We start from the raw sequence: 17,230 nt of genomic DNA, 5'->3' as shown, positions 1-17,230 counted from the left end.
CGAGGCCGCCTCGCCCGCCGCGCGCGCCCGCCCGGCAGCGCGGGGGTTAAGGCTGGCACCGCGCCCGGCGGCGGGGGGGCGCCCACCTCCCCTCCCCCGCGCCGGGCATGCGGGGCCCGCTGGGCGCCGAGGAGGAGCTGCCGCGGCTCTTCGCCGACGCGATGGAGAACGAGGACGAGATGTCAGGTGAGCGGGCGGGGGGCGCGGGCGGGGGGCGCGATGGCCCCGCCGCGGAGCCCAGGCCGCCCCGCTCGCTCCGGCCGCGCGTCGGGCACCTGCAGGCGACCCCGCCGGCCCCGCCGCCCTGCCCGCGTCCAGCACCGCGCGCACGCACTTGTGCGCGGCCCTCCGGACTTGCCGGCGGGGCGGGGGGCGGCGTGAATCCCCCCCCGGGATGGGAGCGTCTGCACCCGGTAACCCGACTCCCGCTCCGCAGCAGAGGCAGGAGCGGCTCCAGGCCGCCGGGGAGCGTGCACGGTGGCCACGCCCCCCGCCCCGCAGTCCCCGCTCGGCTCAGGTGTCTGCCGGGGTCCTGGGGCCGGGGGAGCCTGGCCCTGACCTCACCTAAGAGTCAGGCCAAGTCAGCAACCGGGGGGGCTGGGCCAGGGCAGCGGGGGTGGGGAGGGGTCGCCTGGACAATGCCAGTTCCATTCCCAGGTCGGTAGACTCAACTCCTTCGCCTAGGGGACACTGAGGCCCGCACATGCCAGGAGACCCACCTGCGGCCGATTTCTCCCCGGGAGCTGGGCTCCTCACGGAGACTCCCTATGGGTTTGGGGTGTGGCCCTTTGTGGCACCGACCCGGGGAGTGGGCAGCCACGCTTATAAGCACAGGCCCATTTCTGGACCCTCAGATGGAGTCCCCGGTCCCCAGCCCTGCCTCATCTCTGACTCTCCCCGAGTGTTGGGGTACAGAGCTTGGGGAGGGGAGGAGGCAGGGGTGCCCCCAGGCTGGTGGGCACCCAGCGCACTGCTGGGGTGAGAGGGTTTGGATGCGTTTTCTCCAGGGCAGGGGGGAGGTTGTGCCCAGGGCCTGTGTTGGACCCACTTCCTAGGCTGCCCAGCAGAGGAGACGCCCTGCCCTCTTGCTCCCCTGACCTGGGGATTCGGGCCCCACCCATCTTGAGTGCCAGACTCCTGCGTGCCCCGGTTCCCAGGGCGAGCCTCTATCCCCTCCGGCTGGTGCTTTCCTGCCGGTCCTCACCGACCCCCTCTCCCAAAGCCAGGGTCACCGTGGACACATGGACAGCTTGGACCCCTGGCTGGCCCGTATTTTCCACCAGGGCAACCGCGTGGGCCTCCTGGGCCATGCTGGTCCATTCGCCCTTGGGCCTTGGTGGTGACCTCTGACTCCCTGGCTCATGGCTTTCTCCCGGCCATTTAGGCCTCGGCTCTGCTGCCACCCTGGGAGACCCTCCTCCATCCCTGCGCATGTGAGGCCCCATCGCAGACCCTCTCAGACCCACTTTTATTTTTACTGCAATTATGCAGATTGAACCCAGGGGCATTCTACCTCTGAGCTACACCCCCAGCCCTACTTTTTTATTTTTTTTGGCTGTACTGGGGATGGAAACCAGGGGCATTCTACCTATGAGCTATACCTACAGCCCTATTTTTTATTCTTTATTTTGAAACAAGGTCTCACTGAGTTGCAAAGGGCTTCATTGAGTAGCTGAAGCTGACCGGGAACTGCGATCCTCCTGTCTCAGCCTCCCAAATTCTAGGATTACATGCGTGTGCTACCACACCTGGCTCACATTAATTAATTAATTAATTAATTAGCGGTACTGTGAATTGAACCCAGGGGCATTCTACCTCTGAGCTACACCCCACCCCTTTTAAAAATTTTTTATTTGGAAGCAGGGTCTTACTAAGTTGCAGACGCTCTCACTAAGTAGCTGAGGCTGGCTGCAAACCCTTGGAGCTCCTGTCTCAGCCTCCCAAGTACTGGGAAGAGAAGCATGTACCACCACGCCCGGCTCAGACCCACTTTAATGCTTTATCTTCTTGGCAGCACTTTTTGTTCTCTGGAATATTATTGTCTGTCCATTTCTGTGCCAGAGGGCTCCCCTTTGAGTGGAATTCCCTCGACCACCTGCCATGTTCAGCGCCCGGAGCCAAGGGTGCCCGAGAGGTGGTTGTGGTCTCAGTGGCCGAGGGCAGAGGGACGGAACGGTGGTCGCAGCCCAAGCCTCGTGTCTTTTCTGCAGTGCTGGCCCACCTGCCCTCTTGCTCTGTCGGGGCAGAACCCCTGAGACTGCTGCTTTCAAAACATTTCAGTTGGAGACTGGAGGAGCTCGTATAGCGGGAGCTGTCAAACTAACTTTTAAATCCACTGCGGTAGTCTAGTTAATTGTCAAACCTTTTTATTTTCCCCCCTGTACTCTGCTGTCTCCCATCTTCCCTAGTTGTGGTGGGAGTGGCCCTTGCTGGCTCAGCAGGATTCTTGCTCCCACCCACCCTCAGTCAGCTCTCTGGCTTTGTGGCCGGTGGGTGAGTCTGCTCCCAGGAGGAAGGTGGGGTGGGTACCCACCTCTGTGGCTCAGGGACCAGCAGTTGCCAAATTCTTTGGGGAATGTGGAGGGCCCAAGTGAGAGCTACAGAACTGGACGGAGGCCAGCCCCTGGAAATGGTAAGACAGGAGGACTGCAAGTTTGAGTCTGGACAATTTAGTGAGAAACTGTCTCAAGAAAAAACAAAAACAAACAAACAAAAAAAAAACAGGAGGAGCTGGGTGTGGTGGCGCACACTTGTAATCCCAGTACTTGGGAGGCTGAGACAGTAGGATTGAGGTTCAGGACAGCCTCAGCAACTTAGTGAGGCCCTTTGCAACCTAGTGAGGCCCTGTTTCAAAATAAAGAATAAAAAATAGGGCTGGGAGTGTAGTTTAGAGGTAGAATGCCCTGGGTTCCATCCCCAGTAATGCAAAACAAAACAAAACAAACTAAAACATAGGGCTGGGGTGTAGCTCGAAGGCACAGTGCTCCTGGGTTCCATCCCCAGTACCACACACACACACACACACACACACACACACACACACACACACGAATTAAAAAAATAGGGCTAGGGGTGTAGCTTGGAGGTAGAGTACTCCTGGGTTCAATCTGCGGTACTGCAAGAAAAAAAATGGTGGAGGGATGTGGGCTGAGAATTTAGCGCAGAGGCAGAATGCTCTTGGGGTCAATCTCCAGTAATGTGCTTGCATGTGTGTGTGCACGCCCCACACCACACACGGGTGCGTGTGCACGCAAGCTGTATGGAGAAGGCCCGGACTCTGCTCGCTAGCTGAGGGCTGTGGGCAAGCTCATCTTGGCGTCCCCACTCTAGAATGGGACTTGGCGCTCGCCACCTCACAGAGGGCCATTGTGAGGACTCATGAGACGGCGCGTGCGGAGCGCTGATGTCACAGTGCCCGGCACGTAATAGGCGCCTGATAAACGGGGCTTGGTATGATTAGCCCAGCGCAGGGGGCAGCCGTCCTGCCCTCTCAAGGAGATGCTTTTGAGACTTGCACGCTCATCCCGTAAGCTGTGGGGAGTGGGAACCTGGGCAGGAGGAGGGGCTGGAGGGATGCGGAGAGGTGCCGGCCCCTGAGGTTTTCCTCTGGAGCCGTGGCTCTGAGCCCCCACAGGGCCACTGTGGGCTGGTGAGATTCCTGCTCAGTTGGTCTAGCTCCTTTGCAGTTCCAGCCGAGCTGCCGAGCCCAGGTTGTCCTCTGGCCAGGCAGGGACCCCTCTGACCCCCGGGCCACCGGGCAGCCTGTGTCCTCTGCCCACAGGACTGGAACTGCCTGCATGAACACCTTAGGCTCCTCCGCCTCAGGGCCCAGGAGAGAGTGGCTGTCGTGATTCCAAGGCCTCTCCGCCCCTTCGCCTTGCCTGCTTTCTTAGCTTGCCCTTCTCGAGAAGTGTGTGTGTGTGTGTGTGTGTGTGTGTGTGTGTGTGTGTGTGTGTGTTCCGGGCAGCCCGATTGCATTGCTCTTTTGGGGAGGAGAGAGGCAAGGGGACTGGCACGCTTGGCCCGGTCCCTTGCTTAGTGGTGGTTGATGGAATGATTCTCGTTCCAAGCTGATGAAGGACCAAGATGCACCTGTCATTTCATCATTTTGTTTAGTTATCCACCCAGCTGTCCATCTCCATCCATGTGTCTGCGTGCCCAACCCAGCCGCTACCTCTTCACCTGTAAAACCAGCCAGCTGACCTTTTACTCTCCACCCACCCATCCGCCCACCACTCATACATTCTTTCATCCATCAACCACCTCTCCACCCAGCATCCACCTATGAATCACCCAGCCAGCATCGAACTACCAATCATCCATCCATCCACCATCCATCCATCCATCCATCCACCATCCATCCATCCGTCCATCCATCCAACATCCATCCAGCATCACCCAGTCAGCATCTACCAATCATCTGTCCATCTACCATCCTTCCATCCATCCATCCTTCCATCCATCCATCCATCCATCCTTCCATCCATCCATCCTTCCATCCATCCATCCATCCTTCCATCTATCCAGCATCCACCTACGAATCAGCCAGCCAGCCAGCATGTATCTACCAATCCATCCATCCACCATTCCATTCATACATTCGTCCATCCATCTATCCATCCACCTATCCATCCAGCATCTACCTATGAATTATTGATCCAGCCAGCCAACATCTACCTACCAATCATCCCTGCATCCATCTTCCATCCATTCACCATTCATACCTTCATTACCCATCTACCCATCCACCTATCCATCTACAATCCATCCGTCCATCCGTCCACCACCCATTCCTTCATCCATCCATCCGTTTACCCACCAGCTGTCCACCTGCCATTCACCATCCATCTCTCCCTCCCTCACTGCATCCATCCACGTAAACATCCACATAACAGATTTCCTGCGTGTCTTCCGAGTGAGGTGCTGAGTGAGGTATCTAACTTTCTGGGCTCTTGCAGAGGACACCTTGAGGCTCCCGGCCTCATGTCCATAGCTGTGTCCAGCCTCTCTCACTCCGTCCCCTTTGTCTCCATCCACTCAGTCTCTTGCTCCTCTTCCCGTTTTGCTTTCCCGCCTCCAGACCCACCCCCAGCCCTCTTTCTTGGCTGCCATCATGTCCTGAGCCAGCCTCCCCTGCGGCCCTGGGCCCCATCACGGTGGGGAGAAGCCTGGCCTACTCTCCGCTCCTTCCGTCCCTCTCAGCACAGGCACTTTCTTTTGATGAGACGCCAATGAGGTGATGTCTGGGTTTTGTTAAATGTCATAAATAAATTATTAATCACTTCTTGGGCGGGAGTGCAGCTCTGTCCCCACCCCAACAGCACAGGACCTGTGTCACGGGGGAAAGTCCAAGAAAGAACTAATGGGGATTTTAGTCTCCTTGGCCAGAACTGCTGGCCCTTTAGTGCCCAGAGACTCCCCCACCCCACGCCGCCACTCCCCTCCTGCGCTCGCCTGTGTTGCTGGGCTCCTGGGGATCTGCTTTTGGTGTCTAATTCTTTCATTGCCTGGGAGAAAGGCTGCGGTCTTAGGCCTATTTTATTTATTTATTTATTTATTTATTTATTTATTTACTTATTTATTTTTTGTGGGTCTGGGGATGAAACCCAGAGGCATTTGACCTCCGAGCTATACCCCCTGCCCAATTTTTTATTCTTTATTTTGAAACAGGGTCTCACTGAGTTGCAGAGGGCCTCACTAAGTAGCTGAGGCTGTCCGCGAACCACGATCCTCTGGTCTCAGCCTCTCAAATGTTGGGATTACAAGCGTGCGCCACCTCGCCCGGCTATTAGGCCCATTTTAGAGATGGGAACCAAAGCTGGGAAGGGGTTGTGGTTTGAAGTCCAAATGGTGCCCCGCCCCTCCCTCCTCCTGGCCACCAGGGAGTCTTGTTCCCTTCTTGGAGCTGGGCTGGGGCTGGGGAACAGCATCCCTGTCCCCAAGCCCTGAGGGAACGTGGTGCTGAGCCGATTCCATCACTGTCAGACCGGCAGGCCCAGACCCTGGCTACGGAGCGCTCCTCCCAGCTCCTGGCTCGGCCTCCAAGTCCTTCCACCATCCGGAATGACATGACTTCCCTCCACAAACAGGGGCTTTTCTTTCTTCACATCAGCGCGTGTTTGCAGAGCTCCCTGGCAGCTTCCTTGGCTCTGCCCTCCGCCTCGCCAGAGGAGGCCTGGGCTGGAGCCCTGCAGGGCTTTCCCGGGGTGTGTGTGAGCCCCATCTCTCTGAGGGGCCCTGCCACCTTGCAGACCCCTCAGCGTCCCCAGGGTGCAGCCCCGAGCTTGGCACACCAGACATGCTGTTGAAATGCCGGCTTCTGGGAGGAGCCCCTGCCTGGGGAGAGGGGTCAGGGGACTCAAGGAGGCTCCGGTGCGGCTCTCCCACCTGCCAGCAGCCATGGCGCTGAGATGTGGGCAGGTGATGAGATCCTCCGAGCCGAGCCTTCCGTGTCTGCAAAGCGGGGTGGTGGTTCTTCCCTGGCAGGGAAGTGGGCACTAGTTAATTGCTGCTAGGTGCTTCCAGCTTGGTGCCAGTGGTGTGCAGATGTGGGGCTGCTATATAGTACCATTGCCTTGTGCTACCTGGGAAGGGCTTGCAGGGCCGAGCCAGGGTGTGTAGGGAGCTATCCAGGGGCTGGGCCGAGCTCAGGAAGAGCTGCAGAAGGCCCTGTTTTCACACACACACACACACACACACACACACACACACACACACACACACAGAGCACAGGGGCATTCTACCTCTAAGTTACACTCCCAGTCCTCTTTTGTTTTGAAGCAGGGTCTCACTACTTGCTGAGGCTGTCCTTGAACCTTCAATCCTCCCATCTCAGCCTCCCACGTACCAGGACCAGTATTACGGGCATTCACCACCACGCCCGCCCGGCTCACCCTGCTAGGTAGACTCCATCCTCTGTGCTCCTTGTCTCCGAAGCAGCCTCCCTGCCCCTCCCCAGGCTTGGGCAGCTCAGAGGGTGGGTGACAACCAGGCTAATGGTCCTAATTATAGCTGGGTGGATCGATGGAAGCTCGGGCCCTAGAGGGCAGGGCTGGTGCAGGAGGCCCGGCCAGGAGGGCTAAGGAGATGGGGCGGGTAGCCCCCAGGGCCCAGGAGATAGCCAGAGGAGGAGTCCAGGGCCAGGCCGTTGGATCCCCCTGACCATAGTCTGTTTGTCCCGCCTTTCAGAACCCTCTGCACCTCTGCTCAGTCCCTGCCAGCTGGGGGCAGGGCCGGAGCTGGGCGGGGTCTCAGGGCCTGAGAGGGGCCGAGTGGGTGGGGAGGGCTGGGGCTGTCTCAGAGTGGCAGAAGCCAGGTGGGGACAGAAAGGGCCTGTCAGAGGTGGGGCGTGCAGCGCCAGTCCCCATCCTGTGTGCCAGCTCTGGAACCTTCCTGGAGGGGGATTTTTATCAGGCATGGAGCTGGGCTGTGAGGTCTTCTGAGGGGTGTGACCGTGGGGGAGGGGTCTGGGGCCAGGTGTGCCCATTGGGGTGAGGTCACACCAGGGAAGACCACAGGCTTCCTTTAGAGCCTCCGTGGCCACCTGTGCGCCCCTCTGTCTGTCCTGCTGGTCAGGCAGGGACTGTGTGCTGGGCTGGGCTTCCCAAGGTCCATGTGCGAGGGACCGCCCTGCTGGGTGGGGGCAGGGGACAGCCTGGAGGAGGCAGGAGGGAGAGCCCCCCCTCCGAGATTGCATCAGCCTGCAGCCGTTACATAACCAGTGTTGAACACGGCGAGGGGGTGGGGTGGCTCTGCCCAGGCGGTCTCCCGTGGAGGGGAAGCCGGCAGGTGTGGGTGGCGGCCCCTCGGCCACCCTGGCCCGGGCAGGCTTCCTGCCAGCCCCATGCCTCCACTCCCAGGACCACCCTAGGGGGCCCCGTGCACATTTTCAGCTGGTTTAAAAAATCCTGGCCCTGGCACATCCAAGGCAAAGGAAAAGGATGAGGTCAGCTCCGGCAGCCCCTGGCCTCAGCCTGGCTGCGCTGGGGGTCTGGCCCCTGTCAGTCCAACTTCGGGGTGGCCCCTGTGCCCTGCAGCTGCACCCTCTACATGGGTTCCTCCTCAGCAGCTGCTCTCTGTGCTGGTCAGGACTTTCTTCCCTGGCCCTCCTGGGATGCCCTGTACTCAGAACTCACTCTCATCACCTCTGCTGAGCCACCTCCCTACGCCCTGCCTGGAACCTGTCTCCATCTCTGTGTCTGCCTAGCTGGTTTGTGTGTGTGTGTGTGTGTGTGTGTGTGTGTGTGTGTGTGTGATTCTGGAGAGTGGAATCTAGGGGCTTTTTGCCTCCATGTTACATTCCCAGACCTATTTTCTATTTTAATTGGAAACAGGGTCTCACTAAGTTGCTGAGAGCCTCACAAATTAGCTGAGGCTGGCTTCGAACCTGTGCATCCTCCTGTCTCAGCCTCCCAAGCGCTGGGATTACAAGCGTGAGTCACCACGCTCGGCTTGCCTAGCTGTTTTGCAGTGATCTTATGTTTTAAGCACCCTGGGCTCCTGGGGGCTGTGCTAACAGAGTAGGACTTGCCCCCTGGCTGGGGCAGCCCCACCATGCCCTGGTGGGGGCGTGGCATGTGTCTACCGTCTGCCCTACAGGGCGCAGAAATAGCGGGTCAGCAGCGCCCTCTGAGCCCGGCGTGTGGCTGAAGCTGCGCCACTCTTGGGTCATCAGGACCATGGGTGCCTTCCTGCCCTCCCTTGGGAGGGAATGGGGATGCAAGGGTCCCAGGCAAGCGGCCCAGTGACCTGGGTAGAGCTGCCTCTGTCTGTCCCCACAGTGGGTGGTGCACAGCCTGCTAGTAGGTTGAACAATTACTTTCTGTTTTCTTTTCTTTTCTATCTTTTCTCTCCCTTTCTTTCCTTCTTTCTTTCTTTCTTTCTTTCCTCTTCTTTTTTTGTTTTGCAGTACTGGGGATGGAACCCAGGGGCATTCTACCTCTGAGCAACACCCCCAGCCCTATTTTTTATTCTTTTTTTTTTTTTTTTGCGGTACTGGGAATAAAAAACCAGGGGCATTGTATCTCCGAGCTACACCCCCAACCCTATTTTTTATTTTTATTTTTAAAATTTATACTCCCAGCTCGTAGGTTGGACAATTATGATGGTAGCAAAAGCTTCCCAGGAAGCCAGGCGTGGTGGCGCACGCTTGTAATCCCAGCATTCGGGAGGCTGAGACAGGAGGATCGGTTAGCAGCCTCAGCTACTACTTAGTGAGGGCTTTTGCAACTCAGTGAGACCCTGTTTCAAAATAAAGAATCAAAAATGGACTGGAGGTGTAAGCTCAGAGGTAGAATGGCCCTGGCTTCCATCCCCAGTACCGCCAAAAAAAAAAAAAAAAAAAAAAAGCTTCCCAGGGGTTCTCTCTTGCTGAGCAACCCCCGGGCAGCCTCAGAACCTCTTGCCCTCCTCAGGGTGCCAGGGGCGGGGTCATGTGAGGACCCTGAGCCTCATGACTGTTGGATCTCCTCTTTGCCCCCTCTTCCCCAGCTGTTCACCACAGTGGGGTTGAGGAGGAGCTGGCTGGTGGCATGAGTCCGGGGGCTCTGTTGTGGTTCTTCTTCCAGAATCGCCCTTTGTCCCCTCGTGGGGCTGCGTCTCTACTCTGGGTGATTTGTGTATTGGTGCTGGGTCCCCCAGGAAGACCTGCTTCTCCTACACTTTGGGTCACATTTTTTGAGGTACTGGGGATGGAGCCCAGGGGCATTCTACTTCTGAGCTACACCCTCAGCCCTATTTTTTGTTTTTTCCGGTACTGGGGATGATACCCAGGGGCATTCTACCTCTGAGCTATATACCCAGCCCTATTTTTTTTTTTTATTCTTTATTTTGAAACAGGGTCTCGCTGAGTTGCAGAGGGCCTCACTAAGTAGCTGAGGCTGTCCGCAAACTGCAATTCTCCTGTTTCAGCCTCCCGAATGCTGGGATTACCCGTGTGTGTACCTCTGGCTCCCCAGCTCTATTTTTTATTTATTTATTTTTGGTGGTACTGAGGTTCCTGGAAACCCTTCTACCTCTGGGCTACACTCCCAGAAACCTATTTTGTTTATATTTTTGTTTGGAAACAGGATCTCTTAAGCCAGCGAGCCTGGCTTCGAACCTGTGCGATCCTCCTGTCTCCGCCTCCCAAGCGCGGGGATTACAAGCGTGCGCCACCACGCCCGGCTATACTTTATTTTGAAACAGGGTCTCACTAAGTTGTGGAGGGCCTCACTAAGTAGCTGAGGCTGGCCGCCAGCCAAATCCTCCTGTCTCAGCCTCCCAAGTACTGGGATTACAAGCGTGCGCCACCGTGCACCACTCCACCCGACTGTAATTGTTCTCTTTTGCTCGTGGATTCTGGCTCCTTTACTGACTGTCCTTCCGGCTGAGGGGAAGGAAAGGCCTCTCGGGGGTGGCCTGATGCCCTCTGTGGGAGCTGGCACTCCCCGGTGGCCGTGACCTGGCCTGGGGGTGCCAGTGGGGCAGGGTCTGTCCCTGGGGCTCCGGCCCCAGCCAAGTGGAAGGTAACCGCTCCCTCATCCAATTCTTCCAGAAGAGGAAGATGGTGGCCTTGAAGGCTTTGACGACTTTTTCCCTGTGGAGACCGTGAGCCTTCCCAAGAAGAAGAAATCCAAGAAGCTCAAGGAGAGCAAGTCCAAAGGGAAGCGGAAGAAGAAGGAGGTGAGGGCCGGGCGGAGGGCCGGGAGGGCCGGGCGGAGGGCCGGGCGCAGGGCCGGGCGCAGGGCCGGGCGGAGGGCCGGGCGGAGGGCCGGGCGGAGGGCCGGGCGGAGGGCCGGGCGCAGAGCTGTTTGTCGGGAAACGCCGATCCCAGTCTTCCGAGGGAGTGCTGTGTGCACCGGCCTTTCTGGGGCTAAAGCACACATCCGGCTTCCTAAGAGAACGTGGGAGGTCGTTTCTCCTTCTGTCCCTGCCGTCCTGCACGGGACACCACGACATCGGCCTTTGCTGCCCACCTGCCGTCAAGGCCTCCCTAGCCCTTGGCACGGCCGTGGGCTGCGCGCTCCCCGGGATGGGCCTCTGCCCCTCTCAGCAAAGCCTTTTGGGGGTAAAGAGAGGCAGAGGCGCGGGGGAGGCCTGCGAGGGCCGGGCCGCCTGTCCTGCCATGCGCGCGCCTGGGCCCTGGTGCCCCCGCGGGTCTGGTTCAGGGGAGGAGGGACCTAGGATCGACCTCAGAAATCAGTGGGGCGGGGGAGACAGCGATTGCCCTGGCAGATGGGGAGCCTGAGGCATGGTCCTCAAGGCCCGGCCCACTTGGAATCGGACCCGGGATGTTCCTGCTTTCTCACCACGCGCGGTGAGGCTTTAGGGGGTCATCTCGAGCCCTCCCAGGCAACCCCACGTAGGCAGGGTGGTAGTGTGCACCTCCCTTTCCAGAGGAGGGGGTGGGGACTTGGGGGTGGCCTCCCCCAGGGACTGGCAGAGGCTGTGCTGGGATCTGCCAGGCATGGTCCTCTCCTGGCCTGGCCGTCCCCAGGGGCCCCGCTGCTGGTGCGCTGTCCAGCTTCCCTGCCCAGGGAGACCTGCCTGGGCCACCGGGGGGGGGGCGCTGCTGAAGGGCCTGGGTGGGGGGTAGGAATGTCTTGGAGCCTGGACAGAGCTGGGAGGGAGGAGGCTGCTCCCCCAACCCCTTCCTCTCCCCCGCACCTCCTCTTCCCCTGAGGGGCCCTGGGTCCCCGTCCCTGGGCCTTCCACACCTGCTACCCTCCTCTCTGCCCACCCTCTGGCATGATGTCCAGGATGGGTGAGCGTCTGTCCCCTCCCGGGACCCTGCGGCACTTTCTCCGGGGCTGTAGGCTGCTGTGGAGCGAGGGGACGGCCCAGGGCAGGGGAGCCCCAGAGGGGAGATGGGGTGCAGCGGCTCCTGACGCACGCACAGACTGTGCTTCAAGTCTGGCGTCTTCGGAGGGGTCATGAAGGGGTGAAACTCCCTGTCCCCGTTATCCAGATGGGGACGTGGAGGCAGGAGGAAGGCGGGGAGGACCCCGTTCTTGGAGGCTCCCCTACTGAAGGAGATGCGGGGAACCAGCTCCTTCCACTTGGGAGTCGCCACTCCCTCCGGTACCTGCCTCTGTCTCTGCCTCTGGCCCTGCGGTCTGTCCTTGAACCCGGCAAGGAGGAGATGGTTCTGAACTGTAAGGCCCTGGGACACCTGCCCAGACTTTGTGACTGAGCTGTGAAACCTTCCCATTGCTCCCAAGCTCTTTGGGCCTCGGCTCCCAGTTTTTTCTTGGTGTCTTTTTTTCTCTTTCTTTTTGTGGACTAGGGATTGAACCCCGGGACAGTCTATCTCCCAGCTATACCCCGGCCTTTTTAAAATTTTGATTTGGAACAGGGTCTCGATAGGTTGCTGACAGTCTCACTACATTGATGAGACTGGCCTTGAACCTGTGATCCTCCTATTTCTGCCTCCTAAATATTGGATTTACAGGCATGTGCCTCTCTCTTTATTTAAATTTTTTTTTTGTGTGTGTGGTGCTGAGGATGGAACCCAGGGGCATTCTACCTCTGAGAGACACCCTCAGCCCTATTTTATTCTTTATTTTGAAAAAGGGTCTCACTGAGTTGCAAAGAGCCTCACTAAGTAGCCAAGCCTGTCCATGAATTGCGATCCTCCAGTCACAGCCTCCCAAATGCTGGGATTACAAGTGTGTGCAACCATGCCCGGCTTCTCCTCCTCCTCTTCTTCTTCTTCTTCTTCTTCTTCTTCTTCTTCTTCTTCTTCTTCTTCTTCTTCTTCTTCTTCTTCTTCGGTTATGATGATTGAGCCCAAGGGCATTCTACCTCTGAGCTATATCTCAGCCCTTTTTATTTTGAAACAGAGATCGTTATATTTAAGGGCTCACTAAGTTAATACACACGGGTGTCAAACCATCGATCCTCCTGTTTCAGCCTCCCAAGTGCTGGGGTTGCAAGTGAGCACCGCCCCGCCTGGCTCCCTCTAACAGTTCCATGGGCACTGGCTGGGAGGCTGGGACAGGAGGCAGCATCACCCGGCTCTCTGGTCCAGGCCTTGGGCTGGGTCTGCAGATCCGGTCCCCAGATCCAGCAGGGATACAGTGGACACCTTGGGAGCTCTGGCTCCAGACGGCGCCCAGCTCTTTTCTCCTTCTGGACACAGGGTTCACCCGTGGCCAGAAGGAGGCCAGAAGTGGGCAGTGTCTGGCCAGAGGCCCGGGGCAGGAGGGTGCAGGCGCTGGGTGACCTCCAGGCCTGGGAGTCTCTGCCTCTCTCTCCTCAGGGCCACAGTCTCCCTATTTGCTCAAAGGCCTGGGTCTTTCCTCTCCCCTCTGAGACCTGTTTTTGTTTTGTCTCCGGACGCCTCTCTGGCTCTTGTCTGCCTGTCTCTTCTCTCCCTCTGGCCTGTGCTGGATCTCAGCCTTATTAATCTCTTGCTGTTTCTTGCTCCATCCCCTTGACTTCTCTCTCCCCCTCCCTTTCTCTCTCTTCCCATTTCCTCTTCCCCTTCCCCCCCCCTTTCCCCTCTAGCATCCCCTCCATCCCTTCTTTCCCCTCCCTCTCTACTGAGATGCCATGCCACTTCTTACAGGGTGGAGGGCTGGGATGGACAGCAAGTGCCCAGATGCCGGGCCCCCTGAGGTGGCTTTTGGGCCGGGGCTGCCCCTTCCTCTGCCTTCCTGAGAGCCTGGCTTTGACCGGCTGCTGGGTCAGCAGGGACCTGGAGCATCCTGCCGTACCCTAAAACGAGGATCCCAGGTCCTGTCTGCCGGGCAGGCCCTGGGCCCCAGATCATGGGCAGGGGAATTTCACCCCTTGAATTCACCCGCTTTTCCCCATCTCCAACCAGATGGCCCCAAGATGAGGTGCTGGGGTGGATGGGGTCCCAAGCAGCAGTTTGGGTGGGGGGAAGGCAGCAAGTCCTGGCTTCTAATTTACATGAAATAACCAGGCTGCAGCCGGAACCTGAGCATATGTAGATGAAGCTCCTTGTCAGACCCAGAGCGCAGGAGGGAGAAATGATTTCAACCTGTGCCGTAGCGGTTGCCATAGCAACCAATTATTCAGTGCTAAATTATAACTGTTTATAACACTCGTGAATGGGAAGGCTCATATTTCATTCTTCCCTTTTCCCTCTCTATCTTGAAGGACCCCAAATTGAGAATGACCAAGCCTCCCAGTTTTTCCTTTGAGCATAAATGCTGCTGCTGCTGCTGCTTTTTTTTTCTTTTTTTCCGGGGGTGGGGGGAGATTCGGAGCGTGCTCTGGTTGTAGAGGGAGACGGGAGGCCTCCATCCAGAAGCATCTGCGGAGCTGGGAAGGAGGAAGGGCGGCAGGGGCTGCCCGCTCGGGGTCCCCAGAGCTGTGGCCCGAGCGGGGCCCGCAGCAGAGGGCCTCTGCCTCCTCAGGTGCACAGCCTGGGTGTGGTGTCTCGGGGGCTTTGCAGGTGGACTCCAAGTCCTCCAAGATGCTTCTTCCAGCCTGCGGTGGCGGGGCATCTCTGACTGTCACGTCCGGGGCTCCTGCGCGAGAGGACATGCCAAGGTCAAAGGCCCCGCTGTCATCCTGATTTTCACAGTCTGCAGATGCTCCGGGCGCTCAGGGCCGATGGCTCGAGAGCGGTATTAGGGAGTTATTGGTCGGGGCCTGGGTCTGGTCTCCTCCCCTACCGGGGTTCCTCCTCTCCCACATCGTGCTCATTTCAAGCCATGGAAAGGTCCTTCCGCGGGGTCTCTGCTTGCCGAGTGAGGGTCTGCCCAGGGTCGCTCCTCTGCAAACCATTTCAGGGCTGCTGTGACCCCTCCCCCTTTTCTCTGCAAAGCAAGCTTTTGGGGTGCGGGTTGCAGACGTGTCAGGACAGCTGGGTGCTGAGTTCTTTTGAGGGTAGGGATGTGTTTTGGACCGCACCCTCAGCCAGCCTCTGGAGCGGGGAGCAGGGCTCAGGGGAGATCCAGGTGCCGGTGGGGGTGGCTGGGGCCATGTAGGCTTCATGTGGTGGAGGTAGGAGGCCGGGCAGAGAGGCTGAGGGTAGGGAAGGGGGTCTGGGGACTTGGGGGACCAGAGCCTTCTTCCATGGGTCTTTCCCCGCTGCTAAAAGAGAGGTTGACGTCTCGCCTTAGCCGCAGGTGGGTGACTGTGGCGGAGGACACAGTGGCTCTGGCTCAGTCCCTGCCCTCCTGCTCGCTCAGTGGACACTGGCCAGCCTCCTGTCAGGCCCGGCTATTGGCCCGCAGCCAGGCCTGCTCCCCCGAGGGTGCCCCCGCCGCTGCTCCTGCCAGACAGCGCAATCTGCCGGCGCCTTCCCCTCCCCCGTGCCTCTCCCTGCCAGGCCCTGTGTTCCGAGATGTGCTGGCCACTCCTGGCCTCTCTTACGCTCTGGGACATGGCAGGGCTCGATTCGCATCAGTTGCTTGGACCAGCCGCCCCAGGGCTGTCGCCACGGCAGCCCCTCCTCCTCCCAGTCAGGATGCCTGTCTAGTGTTACTGTGGCCCTGCTGCGGACTTGCCCGGCGCGGTGGCCCTCGCTCAGTTCTGGACTGGGTGTGTGTGGGGGGCTGGTTTGTGCCATCCTGCTCAGTCTGACTGTATCTTTGGCTTCCAGGCGGAGTTGGGATGGTTGTGGGTCATCTGGGACTTTCTGGGCACTGCCAGGGAGAAGGTGCCTCTGGGTGTGGCCATGGGGTGCCGGGGCTGCAGGGCATGGGTGGCTGTGTAGACTTTTGTGGCCTGGCTGAGTTCCCTGCCCGGGGCAGGGTGGCGAGGCCTGGCCCTGGAGACCCCTCCTGTGCTGCTCCTGTGTCTGAGCATGGCTTCTCTGTGCTCAGCTGTTTCCCAGGTCGGAATGGCCCAGGGCTTGACTTAGGTGGTTGGCTTGGCCCCTCTTAGCAGCCTTGGTGGCACCCCCACTGCATAGATGAAGATGCTGACGTCCAGGTTGCTGTGATGACTTGCCCAAGTCCCAAGCTAGCAAGGAGCAGGCTTTCTACAGCTCCAGGACCCACCTTCAGGCCCTCAGTATCATCCCTGGGGCCTCTGGCTCCATCTCTGGGGCCCCCAGGCCAGGCAAGTTCTTCCCCTTGGGCCCGGCCCAAGGTCGCTGTCCACGGTGCTGAACCAACCAACCTCTCACCCCTCTCTCCCTCCCTCCCTCCCCTCCCCCTCTCCCTCCCCCTTTCCCTCTCCCTCTCCTCTCTCTTTCTTCTCTTTTTCTCTTCTCCCCCTTCCTTACCTCTGCTGGGGCAAGGGCTGGGGTGGAGTGTGCTTCTCGGGTCTCTTGAAGGGTGAGCTCTCGAAGTTGGCTGAACTCTAACACTCTTGGGAAAAATGGAAGTCTCTGTCTGACCTCAGCTCCTCCAAGGATCGTGGCAGAGCCCGAGAGCCATGGTCCCAGGGCTCTGCCTCACCGTCAGTCCTGGGAACAGGATCCCGCCCCTCCTGGGCTCAGGCAGCAGCCAGGGCTAGGAGCAGCTTCCCTGGCCCAGCAGAGCTAAGTCAGTTTTCCGAGAAGCGTCAAGTCCCAGAAAGGCAAGGAGGCCCAGCTTCTGCCAACCGCTGGCATTGCTGACTTGGGGACTAATGGATGTGAGAGGCTTGGGAGCAGGCAGCCTGGCGGGGAGAGCTGAGCCTTGCGGGCGGGGTCCTTCCCGGCTGGGTCTCAGGCAGCGCGCAGTGCCTGTGCACCTCAACTACCTAACGGGAAGTGTCTGTCCGAGCCTGTCTCTGGCAAGAGGGTCATGGGCTCTTCACAGTGTGGCCTGGAAGGGCAGACACCTCTCCTCCTCCTCCTCCTCTGCCTCCTTCCCTCCTCTGTTCCCCCTACTGGCCTCTCATTCCTCCCTCTTCCCCGTGGCTGTTTTTGTAGTTCATTTCCTACTTCTCCATTTCGCCATCTCTTCCGGCCTTTCTTTGCTTACCTTAAAACAGTTCATCTCCATCACAAGAGCGACAAGCCCGCAGGCAGGCCTCTCACACAGACCCGGCTGCCTGGGCTGGGAAGGGCCGCTTGCTTTTCTCAAGTCAGGAGAAAAGTGCTTTCTGGGAGGGGATGTTTGCAGCACTGGCACATTCTACTTCTGAGTTACATCTCCAGCTTTTTTCTTTTTTTCTGTACTGGGGATGGAACCCAGGGGCATTCTATCTCCAAGCGACACTATCCAGCCCTACTTTTTAAAAAATTTTTTTTATTGGCAGCCCTACTTTTTTATTCTTTATTTTGAAACATGGTCTCACTGAGTTGCAGAGGGCCTCACTAAGTAGCTGAGGCTGTCCACGA

At 58.6% G+C, this 17,230-nt stretch overlaps 1 protein-coding gene across 1 annotated transcript in view; it reads left to right on the top strand.

The window, feature by feature from the left end:
* Positions 1 to 107: 107 nt before the first annotated feature.
* CHD5 (chromodomain helicase DNA binding protein 5) overlaps positions 108 to 17,230 on the top strand; it is a gene marked incomplete at both ends in the record, with an annotated part of 61,783 nt that continues 44,660 nt past the window's right edge. Inside the window, 2 exons of the mRNA XM_080691260.1 lie at positions 108 to 186; positions 10,535 to 10,662. Of these exons, the coding sequence (XP_080547386.1) occupies positions 108 to 186; positions 10,535 to 10,662 (207 nt within the window). The remainder of the gene's footprint in view (positions 187 to 10,534; positions 10,663 to 17,230) is intronic.

Source organism: Muscardinus avellanarius, assembly GCF_963383645.1.
Source record: "Muscardinus avellanarius genome assembly, chromosome: 3".
Taxonomy (NCBI): domain Eukaryota; kingdom Metazoa; phylum Chordata; class Mammalia; order Rodentia; family Gliridae; genus Muscardinus; species Muscardinus avellanarius.
The sequence above is the reverse complement of the archived record's forward strand: the minus strand, read 5'-3'. Positions and strand labels throughout refer to the sequence as shown.